This window comes from Eumetopias jubatus, unplaced genomic scaffold, assembly GCF_037043125.1.
Source record: "Eumetopias jubatus isolate StellerSeaLion01/CBP00866 unplaced genomic scaffold, mEumJub1_p1.0 scaffold_5, whole genome shotgun sequence".
Classification (NCBI taxonomy): Eukaryota; Metazoa; Chordata; class Mammalia; order Carnivora; family Otariidae; genus Eumetopias; species Eumetopias jubatus.
This window is the reverse complement of record NW_028274811.1, coordinates 154,322,062-154,334,777: the sequence shown is the minus strand read 5'-3', so window position 1 is coordinate 154,334,777 and position 12,716 is coordinate 154,322,062. Positions and strand designations below refer to the sequence as shown.

Below are 12,716 nucleotides of genomic sequence, written 5' to 3'. Positions count from 1 at the left end.
TTGTCAGGCTCTTCAGACTGGGAGGGGCCGCTCCTCCTGGCCTGCTTGTGCCCATGCGCTCCTCCTCTGGGGCCCTTGGCCTCCAGCCTGTCTGACCATTAGCCCACCCTGCAGAGCCTGGAGGCAAAGCCGGGAAAGACAACTGCTTCCTCGGGCACAGGCAGGGCCTGGCCCCCAGCTCCCACCCAGCAGCCGACCCCTGCCCTCCAGGCCCAGCCAGCAAGCTTCGTGTGCACCGCCTCAGAAGGCTGCCTCTCCCCAGCCAGCGGGAGGGGTCGGGAGATCAGATGGGGCACCAGAGCGTCCAGGAGGTTGGAGTGCGGGGCGGGGCAGGGCAGGAGGAAAGAAAGGTGAGGTGTCCTCATTCCCAAACCAGGCAGGGAGTGTGCGCTGTGTTTGCATTTCGGGCAGGGAAGGGTATGTCCCATGGAGGCTCTGAGTTGCAAACCTTGTAGGCCAACCTACGAGGGCAGTTCTTCCCTAAGCCGACGGGTGGCGCAATACAACGCAACAAACTGTACGTATCCTTACAATGAACCGGGCAAGTGGAAAGGAAATGTCACAGGTTATGGCAACCAGGGCACGATGAGCCCGTCCCGCCCGCCCACCCAGCCTGCGACAGGAAGAGGAGCCGGGCAGCTGGACAGGCAGCTCCCTGCAGGGAATCCTGGGGCTCAGAAAGCCCCGGGAGGCAGGGCAATCCCAAGACCATTTCCAGAGCCTGACGCGGGCAGGAGGCACACCATACAGAACCAGTGCTGGCCCCTGTCGCAAGCCCCCACTGTGCACGCACTGCAACCACTGGTCCGCCTCCCCCCGGGTCTTGTTCGCCCACCCTCTCTGGCAGCCCCTGCTCTCGCTCCCTGAGTTCTGGAGACCCCACGCCTGGCTCTCCTGACCGTCTCTACCTCCTGCATCTCCTGGAGTCTGCTGGCCCGGCTAAGGACCCCCTAGTCCCAGGGTGGGCACCCTGGCCAACACCGACGTTTCTCTTTCCTCTCCAGTCAGCTCCAAGTCATTTCTGCAAAAGAGGGAAGAAAGAGGAAGCCCCACTTTGGCCTCACCCAAGGTGCTTGCTACCTCACTGGACCTAAAGGATCATGACGAAGGGTCTGGAAGCATGGTGAAGCCCCCAGCCCCAATAATCACCCAACCCAATTCACAGCCTGTTCTCTGGCTCATCTTCTCTCTTCCACCATCGAATCCCTCACATGGCACCAGATGGAAAGTGGGGGCACCATACTGTCACTGCAATGCAAAAAACTGTCCTCGCTGTCTGTAAAGCAAAGTCAAAGCTCCTTGTTTATCCCAAATTTCAAGACCTTCTCAACCTGTCCCGGCCGCCCTTCCAGCCCCTTTGCAATGCGTTCTCTTCTGCATCAGACACAATCACACCCCCTTCCCTTCAGCCCCGGCCCCAACCTCTTCTCTAGAGCTCAATCCATCCTGCCCTCTTCGGTTTGGCTCAAATGCCACCTCCTCTGACTCACCGGCCAGATGGGGTTTCTCCCTCCTCGAACACCCCGGGCTCACACTATGGCTCCTCTGTTCTCCCACAGTCCCGTTGGACTCAGCATCCCGAGAGCACGTGCTTGCTTCACCTACACACCCCTGGTCCCCAGCACACGGCGGATGCTCAGGAATGTTGACTGGGCAGATGGATGAACACAAAGATGAGTAGACAGATCGCTTACAGGTGTGATTGTGATTCTCCTCTCGACTCTCTACCCTTCACCAAGTGAAGCAACGGGGAAGATGGGAGAAGGCGGCACCATAAAGCAACAACCCCACGCCTTCTTCATCTCCCCACAGCAGGCATGTGTGCACGCACATGTGCACATACATACCCATGCACACCTGCGCTCACACACATGTGCACACACAAGCATGCACGCCCGTGTATACCCGTGCACACGCGCATTCACACACGTGCACACATGCACTGCACACACCTGCACACAATCACGTGTGCACGCGCGTACGCATATATACAAACCATGTGCGTGTGCGCACATGTACACATGTATGTCTGCTGCATATTCACACACGTGCACACAAGCACACACACGTGCACATATGCACCGCACTCACATTTGCACACACGCGTGCACGCTCATACGCGTACACACAAACCATGTGCATGTACACCCATGCACACACGCGTGCACACATGCACCGCACTCACATATTTGCACAATCACGTGTGCACACTCGTACGTGTACACACAAACCATGTGCGTGTGCGCACATGCACACATGTATGTCTGCTGCACACATGCATGTACGCATGCCACATGTGCACACAAACACACCCGTGCACATATGCAACACGCACCCACAGAGCCATACACACATATGAAAGCTTGGGAAATTTCACAAAGTTTTGTTGTTCTTTAAGTCTCTCCAAGAACGAGGAGACAGCAGAGTGGCCACCTGGGATATAAAGCGGACCACATCCCTACATCGGCCACGGAGGCTAGGAAGGGCTCAAAGCACCCTCGGTCCTGTGCCCAGGACTCAGTCTCCTCAGCTGCCTCTGCTGGGCCTTCCCCTATCCCCTGCCATCTGGAGGCAGGCTATGTTTTCAGCCCAGCCCACTTGGGAGCAGCAAGTCTGAGTGTTAGTTGCGGGTCACATTTATGCTACTTTTGGACCATGGTCTTGTGTGCTATTTCACAGATGCCACCTCTGGGGTGACACTTATATTTGCTGTCTACTCTTCCACAGCACTTTCTTTACCCCACTCCCAATGGCCCCTGCCTTCCAGAGGCCCCATTTTCAGAACTCTGGATTTGGGAAACAGTCTGAGCCCCCTGTGCACCATCACAAAACCACAGTCTGGCCCAAGTCCATTCCCTGTATGTCCAAATTCTGCTCCACCTGTGGCTGGACTAGGGGAAGCCCTGGGTCTACAGTTCATAAAGATTGGGGGGAAGTCCTCCCCTCTCACAGGCCTGCACTGACTTGCCTTTGTCGTGCACCTATGAACATACTGCCCATACAGCATCTCTGCTTCCCTGCAACACACCCTTTAGAAACAACGTGCCCGGTCCTCCCTTTGGCAGCACATATACTGGAAACAATGTGCCCAGAAACAGCAGCATCTCTTGAGACCACAGTGCAGATGACCCTCCTAGAATGAGCCTCAAGCCTGCCTCACTTGGAGTCTCTCCTGCTCTCTGACCTGACTGGGCCCTCCTGACCAGAGAACCCACACCTACCCCTGAGCCAGAACGACACTGGGCACTGCAGGGCCGATGTGCTGATGCATCAGCAAAATGACAGGACTCTCCGAGGCCACAAAAACAGTCACCTACACCATGAAACATAAATAAATCCATGCTTGTTCTGCACTGCGTGAAAATTATTCAGTTTTCACTACAATGGAAAACACCCGGAGACACTACAGGAATGGAAATGCCCTAGGGTTGCTGGTGCTACCAGTGGTTTCAGGACTTGCCCAGCCTGGGAAGGGTCTCATACAGCATCTTCTGGATCCTCACATGATGGGGTAGGGGCTCCGGGAAGGCTGGATGAGAGGAGGGTGGGGGAGCCCAGCCAAGCTCCCAGGGGCTTGAGGGTCAGAGAGCTCTGGAGCAATCCCCTTGCTGAGCTCCAATTTAGGGAAAAACTGTGGGCAGTAGGGTCCTCACCACGATGACACTGACCATCTCCTCCAGGCCTCTACCACGCAAGGGGTGACCAAACACAGAGCTGTGCGAGGGGGACACGGGCAGGCTGGGAGCCTCGGAGACAGGAGGTGGGAAGTGGCTACACCCCATCTTCACAGTCTTCTCATTCCCTTCGAGCGTGGGAAGGGACGGATGCCCATCCGTTTACTGATGCACTTGGTTCATTCACATTCATGTCTGCTGAGCGCTCACCATGAGCGAGGCGATGAGCCGGCCTGTGCCTTCCCCAGCAGCCAGGTGTCTTGGCCCTTCCATGTCCTGTGTTGGCCTTGCAGAGAGCATGCCCCGAATAACTACTCAAGTATCCGCTTGAGAGAATGAATAAATGAATAAGCAAATGAAGAAGCGAGTGATGAAGGAACAAATGGGCAGATGGTGAGTCCATGCTGCTTTGCTAGCCCCGAGGATAAGAGTATGTGTCCTGGGTGTGCAGGACTCTCCCATGGATCACGGAACACCCTTCTAATGCAAGCAGTCCCCTCATGACATACTTGCTCTGTCTGGAAACAAACTACCCCTCACTTAATGCAACACAGTAACCCTTTCCCACCATGACCAAAGGGTCTTCAACATACTAGACCCTTCCTGGTAGCTCCTTTAATTTCAGTGAAAGTTCACCAAGCGCCCGCTATTTGCAGCCTGGGCTGGGGACACAGGTGCATGTTGGCTCCTGTTCCCAAGAGATGGCAGAGAGGGAGAGGCCTGAGCCCATCGGCGGGAAGAATGTCATTTCTGCCATGAAGGCCTCCAAGCTTCATGAGGATGGTGAGGCCCCAAGGGAAGGCCCTCCTGCTGTGTCCACACCCTCTCCCTTGAGCCCTCCACGCCCCTCATGTGACAGACCTGTGAGGAGACAGTACACTCCCATTTGGCAAGAGACTTGAGCCTCACAGACCCCTTGGAACCTCCTAAGCCTGGACTAAGGGTCTCACAGAGCATTTCTCCGCCCAGGGAGCTGTGTAAGAGCACTGTGGGCATGAGAAGGAGCGTGCCACCTAGAAGGGGACCTGGCACCACCCTCTGCGGACCCCGCCAAAACCTGAGGGGGTTTGACAAAACCTGTGCCACATGACACAGGTCTGAAGCCACCCAGCCCTGTCCCGAGATCCGTGGCACAGACCACCCTGAGGACCACGGAACACGGGGGCCACTCACCACGCAGCCGGGTCGTACTCAGCCCAGACCCGGATGAACTCGTCCAGGTGGTGAGGCCCTAGGATGGAAGAGTCCCGTGTAAGGTACTCAAAATTGTCCATGATCACGGCCACAAAGGGGCTCAACATCTGCAGGACAGGAAGGAGAAGGGGTGACGTAGAGAGACCTCAGCCCGCCCTCTACGCTAGCCCTTACCCTCCAGCCAAAGTCTGTGCGAAACCATCGTGGCAGCGGAGGCCACTCTGACTCAGCCAGAGCCCGTCCAGCCCTGCTCCCCCCAGCCTCTGGGCCTCCCCTGCACCACCACCACCACCAGCCCCCGCAGCAGCCAGCCTCCTACCCCGGGGTTCTGGTCCCGCAAACTAACCCAGGTCCCTCCCACTCCCTGCTTCTGCTGCCCTACCCTAATTCATGTTGGCACCCCTCCCGCCCCACCTCCCATCACCACCCTCTTCCCCACCTAGCCAGCCTTCAAGGAAAACAGTGACTTTGGAGTTAGTAGTTTGGACTCCAGAGGCCAAAAGCTCACCTTCTTTTTTGTTTAATTGAGTTGAAATTCACATAACATACATTTAATCATTTTGAAGAGTACAACTCGGTGGCTTTAGTGTATTCACAATATTATGCAACCACCTCTCTAGTTTCAAAAATTCTTTTTTTTTATTTTTTATTTTTTTTATTTTTTTTTAAAGATTTTATTTTATTTGACAGAGAGATAGAGAGCACAAGTAAGCAGAGAGGCAGGCAGAGAGGGAGAAGCAGGCTCTCCGCCGAGCAGGGAGCCTGACACGGGGCTTGATCCCAGGACCCCAGGATCATGACCTGAGCCGAAGGCAGCCGCTTAACCGACTGAGCCACCCAGGCGCCCCCCAAATTTTTTTTTTTAAGATTTTATTTATTTATTTGACAGAGAGAGACACAGCGAGAGAGGGAACACAAGCAGGGGGAGTGGGAGAGGGAGTTGCAGGCTTCCCATGGAGCAGGGAGCCCGATGTGGGACTCGATCCCAGGACCTGGGATCGTGACCTGAGCCGAAGGCAGACGCTTGACGACTGAGCCACTCAGGCAGTAGAGGGAGCCACCCACCTCGTTCTTCTCCAGGCTGTATTCAGACATCACCTGCTCCTCGAAGGTGATGATGATCAAGGCCACAAAGATGTTGACGAAGAAGAAGGGGAAGACCATGAAGTAGACCACATAGAAGATGGACAGCTCCATGCGGTACCCAGGGCCTGGGCCCTGCTCCTCATAGGTGGCAGCCACAGAGTGTTTCAGGACCCTGCACCAAGGGCAAACACCAAGTGTCAGGGGGACCCCTGAGGAAAGGGCCATGGGAAAGTCAAGACCTGTATCACAGGTGAGGCTTGCATATCTGAGCCCAGAGATGGCAAGAGGAAAGGGATGCTCAACACTGCGGGCCCCAGGCCGCTCCCCAGGACCGCAGTCTCCTGAGGTAGACTACCCTCCCTATAGGGCTTGTTCTCAGGGCTGTTGGAGGGCCATCAACAGGAGGTCTCCAGGGACCGGAGGTCCTAACCCCAGGACAGGTGGAGGCCCAGGAGTTCTGCCCTGCCTGCTTACTCCTGGCTCACACCTGCTCAGGCCCAGCTCACCAGTTCATACCCAGCTTCACCTGCCTTTAGAAAGCCCTGGGCTCCTGGCACAGCATTGAGCCTACCTTCTGAGCGGTGGTCCTCCCAGCCCCAAAGGAAGTCCCCAGTCATCCAGTGTGGCACTGAATACATACATCCCTCTGTCTACCCTTAACTGAGGCCAGAAGGGTAGCACAGGGAGACACCAAATAGACCCATCCTCCCTCTGGCCTTCAGCCACTCAAAAACGATTTTCAGGAGATCACTATGCTGTGTACTTTGTCTTAATCTCATCCTCTTTCCAGGTTGCCCGCCAGAAGGCAGAGCCATGTCTTACCTGGTAGGTGCAAGAGACTATGGTGTATTTGCTGGAAGACTAGAACACAAACAGAGGCAGAGTTTGGGACTCCCTGCCCAAGCTGCCCCTCTGCTATAGCATGATCTGCTACAATGAGCCAGTGAGCACTCACATGGGCCACCCTTCTCCTGTGGACACTGTGAACAGTGTCAGCAGAACCCAGAGCACCCGTACCCGAACCCTAACCCATACCTCAACCCGTACCCTAACCCATACCCTAACCCATACCCTTACCCCTAACCCCTAAACCCAAACCCTACACCCTAACCCTAGGCCCTAACACTAACCCTGGCCCTACCCTAGGCCCTAACCCTAACCTTAACCCTAGGCCCTACACCCTAACCCCTATGCCCTAACTGCTACGCGCTAACCCGTAGGCCCTAACCCCTACACCCTAATCCCTACACTCTAACCCCTAGGCCCTAACCCCAACCCTAGGTTGGCTCCTGAGTGCTTTGTTCCCTCGGGCTCGCTCCAGAGCAATACCAGAGGACTCACCTTCCACCCAGAAAGAAAGCCCGCCGTTTGGAACTCCGGAAAGGATTCACAGCAGGAGAACGCGGCATGCCCATCCCAGCGAACTCACACTTTCGGCGGTTCCCTGGCCAAAAAGAAGAGCAAGACACTCACGCTGACCCACGCCCTTAACCCCCACCGCCGGGAACCTCGACGCAGCGCTGGCACATCAGGCCTCCCGTGTCCCTATGTCCTAACACTCAGTCGAGGTTGGCTTCTGAGGGGTCAGTCCCCAGAACCTGGCTACAAAGCCCCAAAGATTCGGGACACCCGAGCAGTATCGGGGACTCAGGCTGCCACCCAGAAAGTAAACGCACCATTTGCTCTCCTGAAAGCAATCAGAGCAGGAGGACTCTGAATGCCCATCCCAAGGAATGCACAAATTTTGCGCCCTCTAGCGGCAAACTCTGAGCCTCACAATCAACCTCACCCAGGCCCTCCAGACAAACCCCGGGGAAGCAGGCCACAGTGCTGGTACGTCGGGCCTGCCGTGCCCCTAGGCCCTAACCCTATCCCTCACTGGCTTCTGAGGGCTCTGGCCCCAGAGGCCTGGCTCTAAAGCCACAGGGGTTGGGGGCACCTGAGCAATACCAGAGGATGCAGCCTGTCCCACAGGAGGAAGCCGCACCGCTGGGAACTCGGGGGCAAAGCTTTCCGAGTAGGAGCACTCTGCGTGCCCATCCCGGCGAAATGCCACTTTCAATGGCCCCCTGCCCGCAAACCCTGAGCCTCACTCTCACCCTGACCCATGCCCCCCACTCAGATCCCCCGTCCCCCAAAGCTTGCCCCAGCGGGGGCAGATGAGGGCTGAAACGACCCTAGACCGTTAGCCTATCCCTAGGTTGGCTTCTCAGCTTCTGTCCCCAGAAGCCTGGCTCCAAAGCCCCAGGGATGGCAATAACTGAGCAACACCAGAGGACTCAGCTTCCCAAAAAGAATTCAAAAACACTACTTGCAACTCCGGAGAGCGTTCAGAATACAACTCTGAATGCCCATCCCAGCCAATTCACAAATCTGGCGCCCTCTGGCAGCTGACCCTGAGCCTGACACTCAACCTAACCCACGGCCTCAACTCAGACCCCGGGAAGGTCATCACAGCGCCAGCACATCAGGCCTGTCATGCCCCTAAGCCTAACCCTAGGTTGGCTTCTGAGTGCTCTGTCCCCAGAGCCTGTATCCAAAGCCCCAAGGATTCAGAACACCTGAGCCATTTCAATGGAGTCAGGCTGCCACCCAGAAGAAAAATGCGCCATTTGGAACTATGGAAAGGATTCAGAGCAGGAGACCTCAGCATGCTCAACCCAGTCATAACCCACATCTATTGGCCCCCTGGCAGCAGACCCTGACCCTGCCACTCACCCTGAACAATGCCATCAACACAGACCTCTGGGAAGCTCTCCCCAGTGTGGACACGTACAGTTCGCCCTGACCCTAGGCCTTATAAACACAGGTTGGTTTCCTAGGGTTGTGTCTCCAGAGACCTGGCTCCTAAGCACTATAGATGGGGACATCTGAGCAATACAAGAGGACACAGCCGGCCACCCTGGAGGAAACCACGCCAATTGGAACCCCAGAAAGCATTCACAGCAGGAGATGTTTGCATGCCAATTCCAGCGAACCTCAACATTCAGAGGACACCCGGCCACCAACCCTGAGCTTGACACTCACCCTGATTCATGCCTTCAACTCAGACCCCAGCTCGCCACAGTGCTGGCACATCGACTGCCATGCCCCTAAAGCCTAACCCTAATCCTAGGTAGGCTTCTGAGGTTTCTTTCCCCAGAGACCTGGCTCCAAAGCCTCAGGGATTCGGGACAGCAGTGCAATACGAGAGGACTCAACCTGCCACCCAGATGGATAACACACTATTTGGAACTCAAGAAAGCATTCAGAGTAGGAAAACTCTGCATGCCCATCCCAGCGTACCCCTACTTTCAGTGGCTGCAAACCCTGACCTTAATCTCACTGTGACCCACGTGGTCAACTCATGCCCCTGGGAAGCATTCCACGGCACAAGCCGATTGGACCTGCCACACCCATAGGCCCTAACCCTTACTCAGGGTTTGCTTCTGTGGGCTCTGTCTCCAGAGGCCTGGCAATAAAGCCCCAGGGATTGATGACACATGGGAAATACCAAAGAACTCAGCCTGCCACCCAGAAGGAAACTCTGCCATTTGGAAACCTGGAAAGCATTCAGAGCAGGAGAACCCTACTTGCCCATCCCAGCGAAACCCCACGTTCAGGGGTCCCCTGGCGGCATACCCTGAGCCTGACACTCACTCTGAAGCATCCCCCAACTGAGAGCCCTGGGAAGCATGACACAGTGTTGGCAGATGTGGCTGAAATAACCCTACGCCATTATCCTAACCCTAGGTTGGCTTCTGAGGGATCCGTCCCCAGAGGCCTGGCTCCAAAGTCCCAGGAAATGGGACACCTGAGCAATACCAGGGGACTCAGGCTGTCACCCAGAAGGAAACCGCACCATTTGGACTGCGGGAAGCGTTCAGAGCAGGAGTGCACTGCACGCACATTAAAGCACACCTGCACTTTCATTGGCCCCCTTGCCGCAAACCATGAGCTTCACACTCACACCGACACACGGCCTCAACTCAGACCCCCGGGAAGCTAGCCATAGTGCCCGTAGATTCAGCCTGCCAAGCCCCTAAGGCCCTACCATAACCTAGGTTTGCTTCTCAGGAGTCGGTTCTCAGAGGCCTGTTTCCAAAGCCCCAGGAATTGGGACCACCTGAGAAGGACCAGAAGACTCAGCCTACACCCAGAAGGAAACCTCACCGTTTGGACTCCAGAAAGCATTCAGGGCAAGAGAAACCTGCATGTCCACCCCATCCATCTCCCACATTCAGGGGTCGGGCCTAAAATCCTGGGCATGGCACTCACCCTGACCCATGCCCACAATTCGGCTCCCTGAGAAGCTCACCACACTGTTGGTAGATCGGGCCTGCCACGCACATAAGCCCTAACCTTAACCCTATTTTGGCTTGTGAAGGGTCTGTCCCCAGAGGCCTTCCTCTAAACTCCAGGGATTGGGGACAACTGAGCAATACCAGAGGACTCCGACTGACACACAGAAGGAAACCTCGCCATTGGGAACTCCGGAGGCCCATCCTAGCAAACCCCCACTTTCAGCGGCCCCCTGGCCAAAATCCCTGGCATGACATTCATCCTGATCCACACCCTCAAATCCATCCCCTAGAAAGCCTGCCACAGTGCTAGCAGATCGGGCCTGTCATGCCCGTAGTCCCGAGCCCTAACCCTGGCTTGGGTTCTGATGGGTTTTTCCCCAGAGTCCCGGCTACAAAGCTCCGGGCACTGGGGACACCTCAATAATAGGAGAGAACTCAGGCTGCCACCGAGAAGGATCCTGCGTCATTTGGAACTACGGAAAGGTGTGTGTCCTGGAGAAATCTGCACGCCTATCCCGGCGAACCCCCACATTCCGCTGTACCTCAACAGGAACACTTGACAGTTCAATATGCATTTATGATAAAAACTCTAAACCATCTGGGTATAGAGGGAACACACCTCAAAATAACAAAGTCCATATATGAAAAACTCACAGCTGACATCATACCCAAGGGTGAAAAGCTGAAAACATTTCCACTAAGATCAAAAACAAGACAAAGAGGGCGCCCGTGTGGCTCAGATGGTTAACCGTCTGCCTTTGGCTTGGGTCACAATCCCAGGGTCCTGGGATCGAGTCCTGCATTGGGCTTCCTGCTAGACGGGGAGCCTGCTTCTCTCTCTGCCTCTGCCTCTCTCTCTCTGACTCTCATGAATAAATATAAAACATATTATATAAAAGACGAAAAAACAAGACAAAGATGCCCACTCTCATCACTTTCATTCAACACAGTATTGAAAGACCTAGCCAAAGCATTCAGACAAAAAGAAAAGAAAGAAAGAAAGAAAAGACGAAATCCAAATAGGAAAACTGTCACTGTTTGCAAAGGACATACTATATATAGAATTCCATAGAGATTCCAACAAAACTGTTAGAATCAACAAAATCAGTAAAGCTGCAGGATACAAAGGCAATATACAGAGACCTGTTGCATTTCTTTTTTTAAAGACTTTATTTGACAGAGAGAGACAGGACAAGCAGGGTGAGCAGCAGAGGGAGAGGGAGATGCAGACTCCCCACTGAGCAGGAAGTCCACTGAGGGTCTCGATGACAGCACCCCGGGATGGTGACCTGAGCCAAAGACAGATGCTTAACCGACCGAGCCACACAGGTGTCCCAACTTGTTGCATTTCTGTGTACTGATGACAAACCTTCACAGAGAGAAAATAAGAAAGCAATGCCATTTACAATTGCATCAAGAAAAAAAAAACCTAGGAGAAAAGTAACCAAGAATGAGAAAGACCTGGTACACTGAACACATGTTGCAAAAGGAAGGAAAAACACATGCATGTTGAGGGGGCGTGTATGGGTCAAAGAAACAGAGGACGACACAAATAAACGGAAGCATTCGTCCTGCTCATTAACCGGAAGAGTTAATCATGTTCACATGTCCACAGCAACCAAAGCAATCTACAGATGTGATGAAATCCCGATCTGAATTCCAGTGCCATTATTCAAAGAAATAGAAGACAGTCCTAAAATTCATATGGAATCACAGAAGACACCAAATACCCAGAGCAACCTGGAGAAAGAAGAGAGCAGGAGTCACCACACGCCCGGATTTCAAGCTAGATTACAAAGCTGTGCTCATCAAAACTGTATGGTGCTGACATAGAAACAGACACACAGGTCAATGGAACTGAATAGAAAGCTCAGGAAATGATAATCATAGCACTTTGGGCAAAGTGTATTCATTAGAGTCAGTACATTAAAGGTATATTTAGACTTAGCTCTGATATAATTATTATTAACTCTGAACGGGAATTAATATTTATCTCCTGTTTCAACAGCTGATTCCAATAAATGCATTTCTTTAAACTTGTTTTATATAAACACATATTATTAAATAAGAGTGATTTAGAATCCACGTTTTTAAGAAATATTAAAATCACTTTAATAAACCTATCAGGGAAAAGAAACAGAGATATCAATCATCACAACTGACAGCATCACAAAAGACAATCAGACACAATCTCTGATCTGATGGAAGAATATAACATTTTGAGTAGTTCTGCCCAAATGTTAAACCTGTTGAAAGCTATAAATCCGGCAAGTCATTTACAAAAACACACGAGAGAAATGTCCTAACAAATAGTATGAACATGTAATCAATAAAGTCCACACTGCATATATTCCAACAGGAAAAAATACTTTCCCAAAAAATAAACTGTAAAACAAAAAAATGAAGGAGGAGGAGAAGGAAGAGGAAGAGGAGGAGAAGAAGAAGAAGAAGAAACCTGAGAAACTAACCCACACATGTA

General features: G+C 53.4%; 1 protein-coding gene across 1 annotated transcript in view; it reads right to left on the bottom strand.

Moving 5' to 3' along the window:
- LOC114204014 (voltage-dependent N-type calcium channel subunit alpha-1B-like) overlaps window positions 1–12,716 on the bottom strand; it is a 57,414-nt gene that overhangs the window by 17,019 nt on the left and 27,679 nt on the right. The window contains exons 3-7 of the mRNA XM_088023198.1: window positions 7,905–8,023; window positions 7,296–7,398; window positions 6,910–6,978; window positions 5,847–6,126; window positions 4,848–4,975 (exon numbers count right to left, since the gene is read on the bottom strand). Coding sequence (XP_087879324.1) covers window positions 4,848–4,975; window positions 5,847–6,126; window positions 6,910–6,978; window positions 7,296–7,398; window positions 7,905–8,023 — 699 coding nt within the window. The remainder of the gene's footprint in view (window positions 1–4,847; window positions 4,976–5,846; window positions 6,127–6,909; window positions 6,979–7,295; window positions 7,399–7,904; window positions 8,024–12,716) is intronic.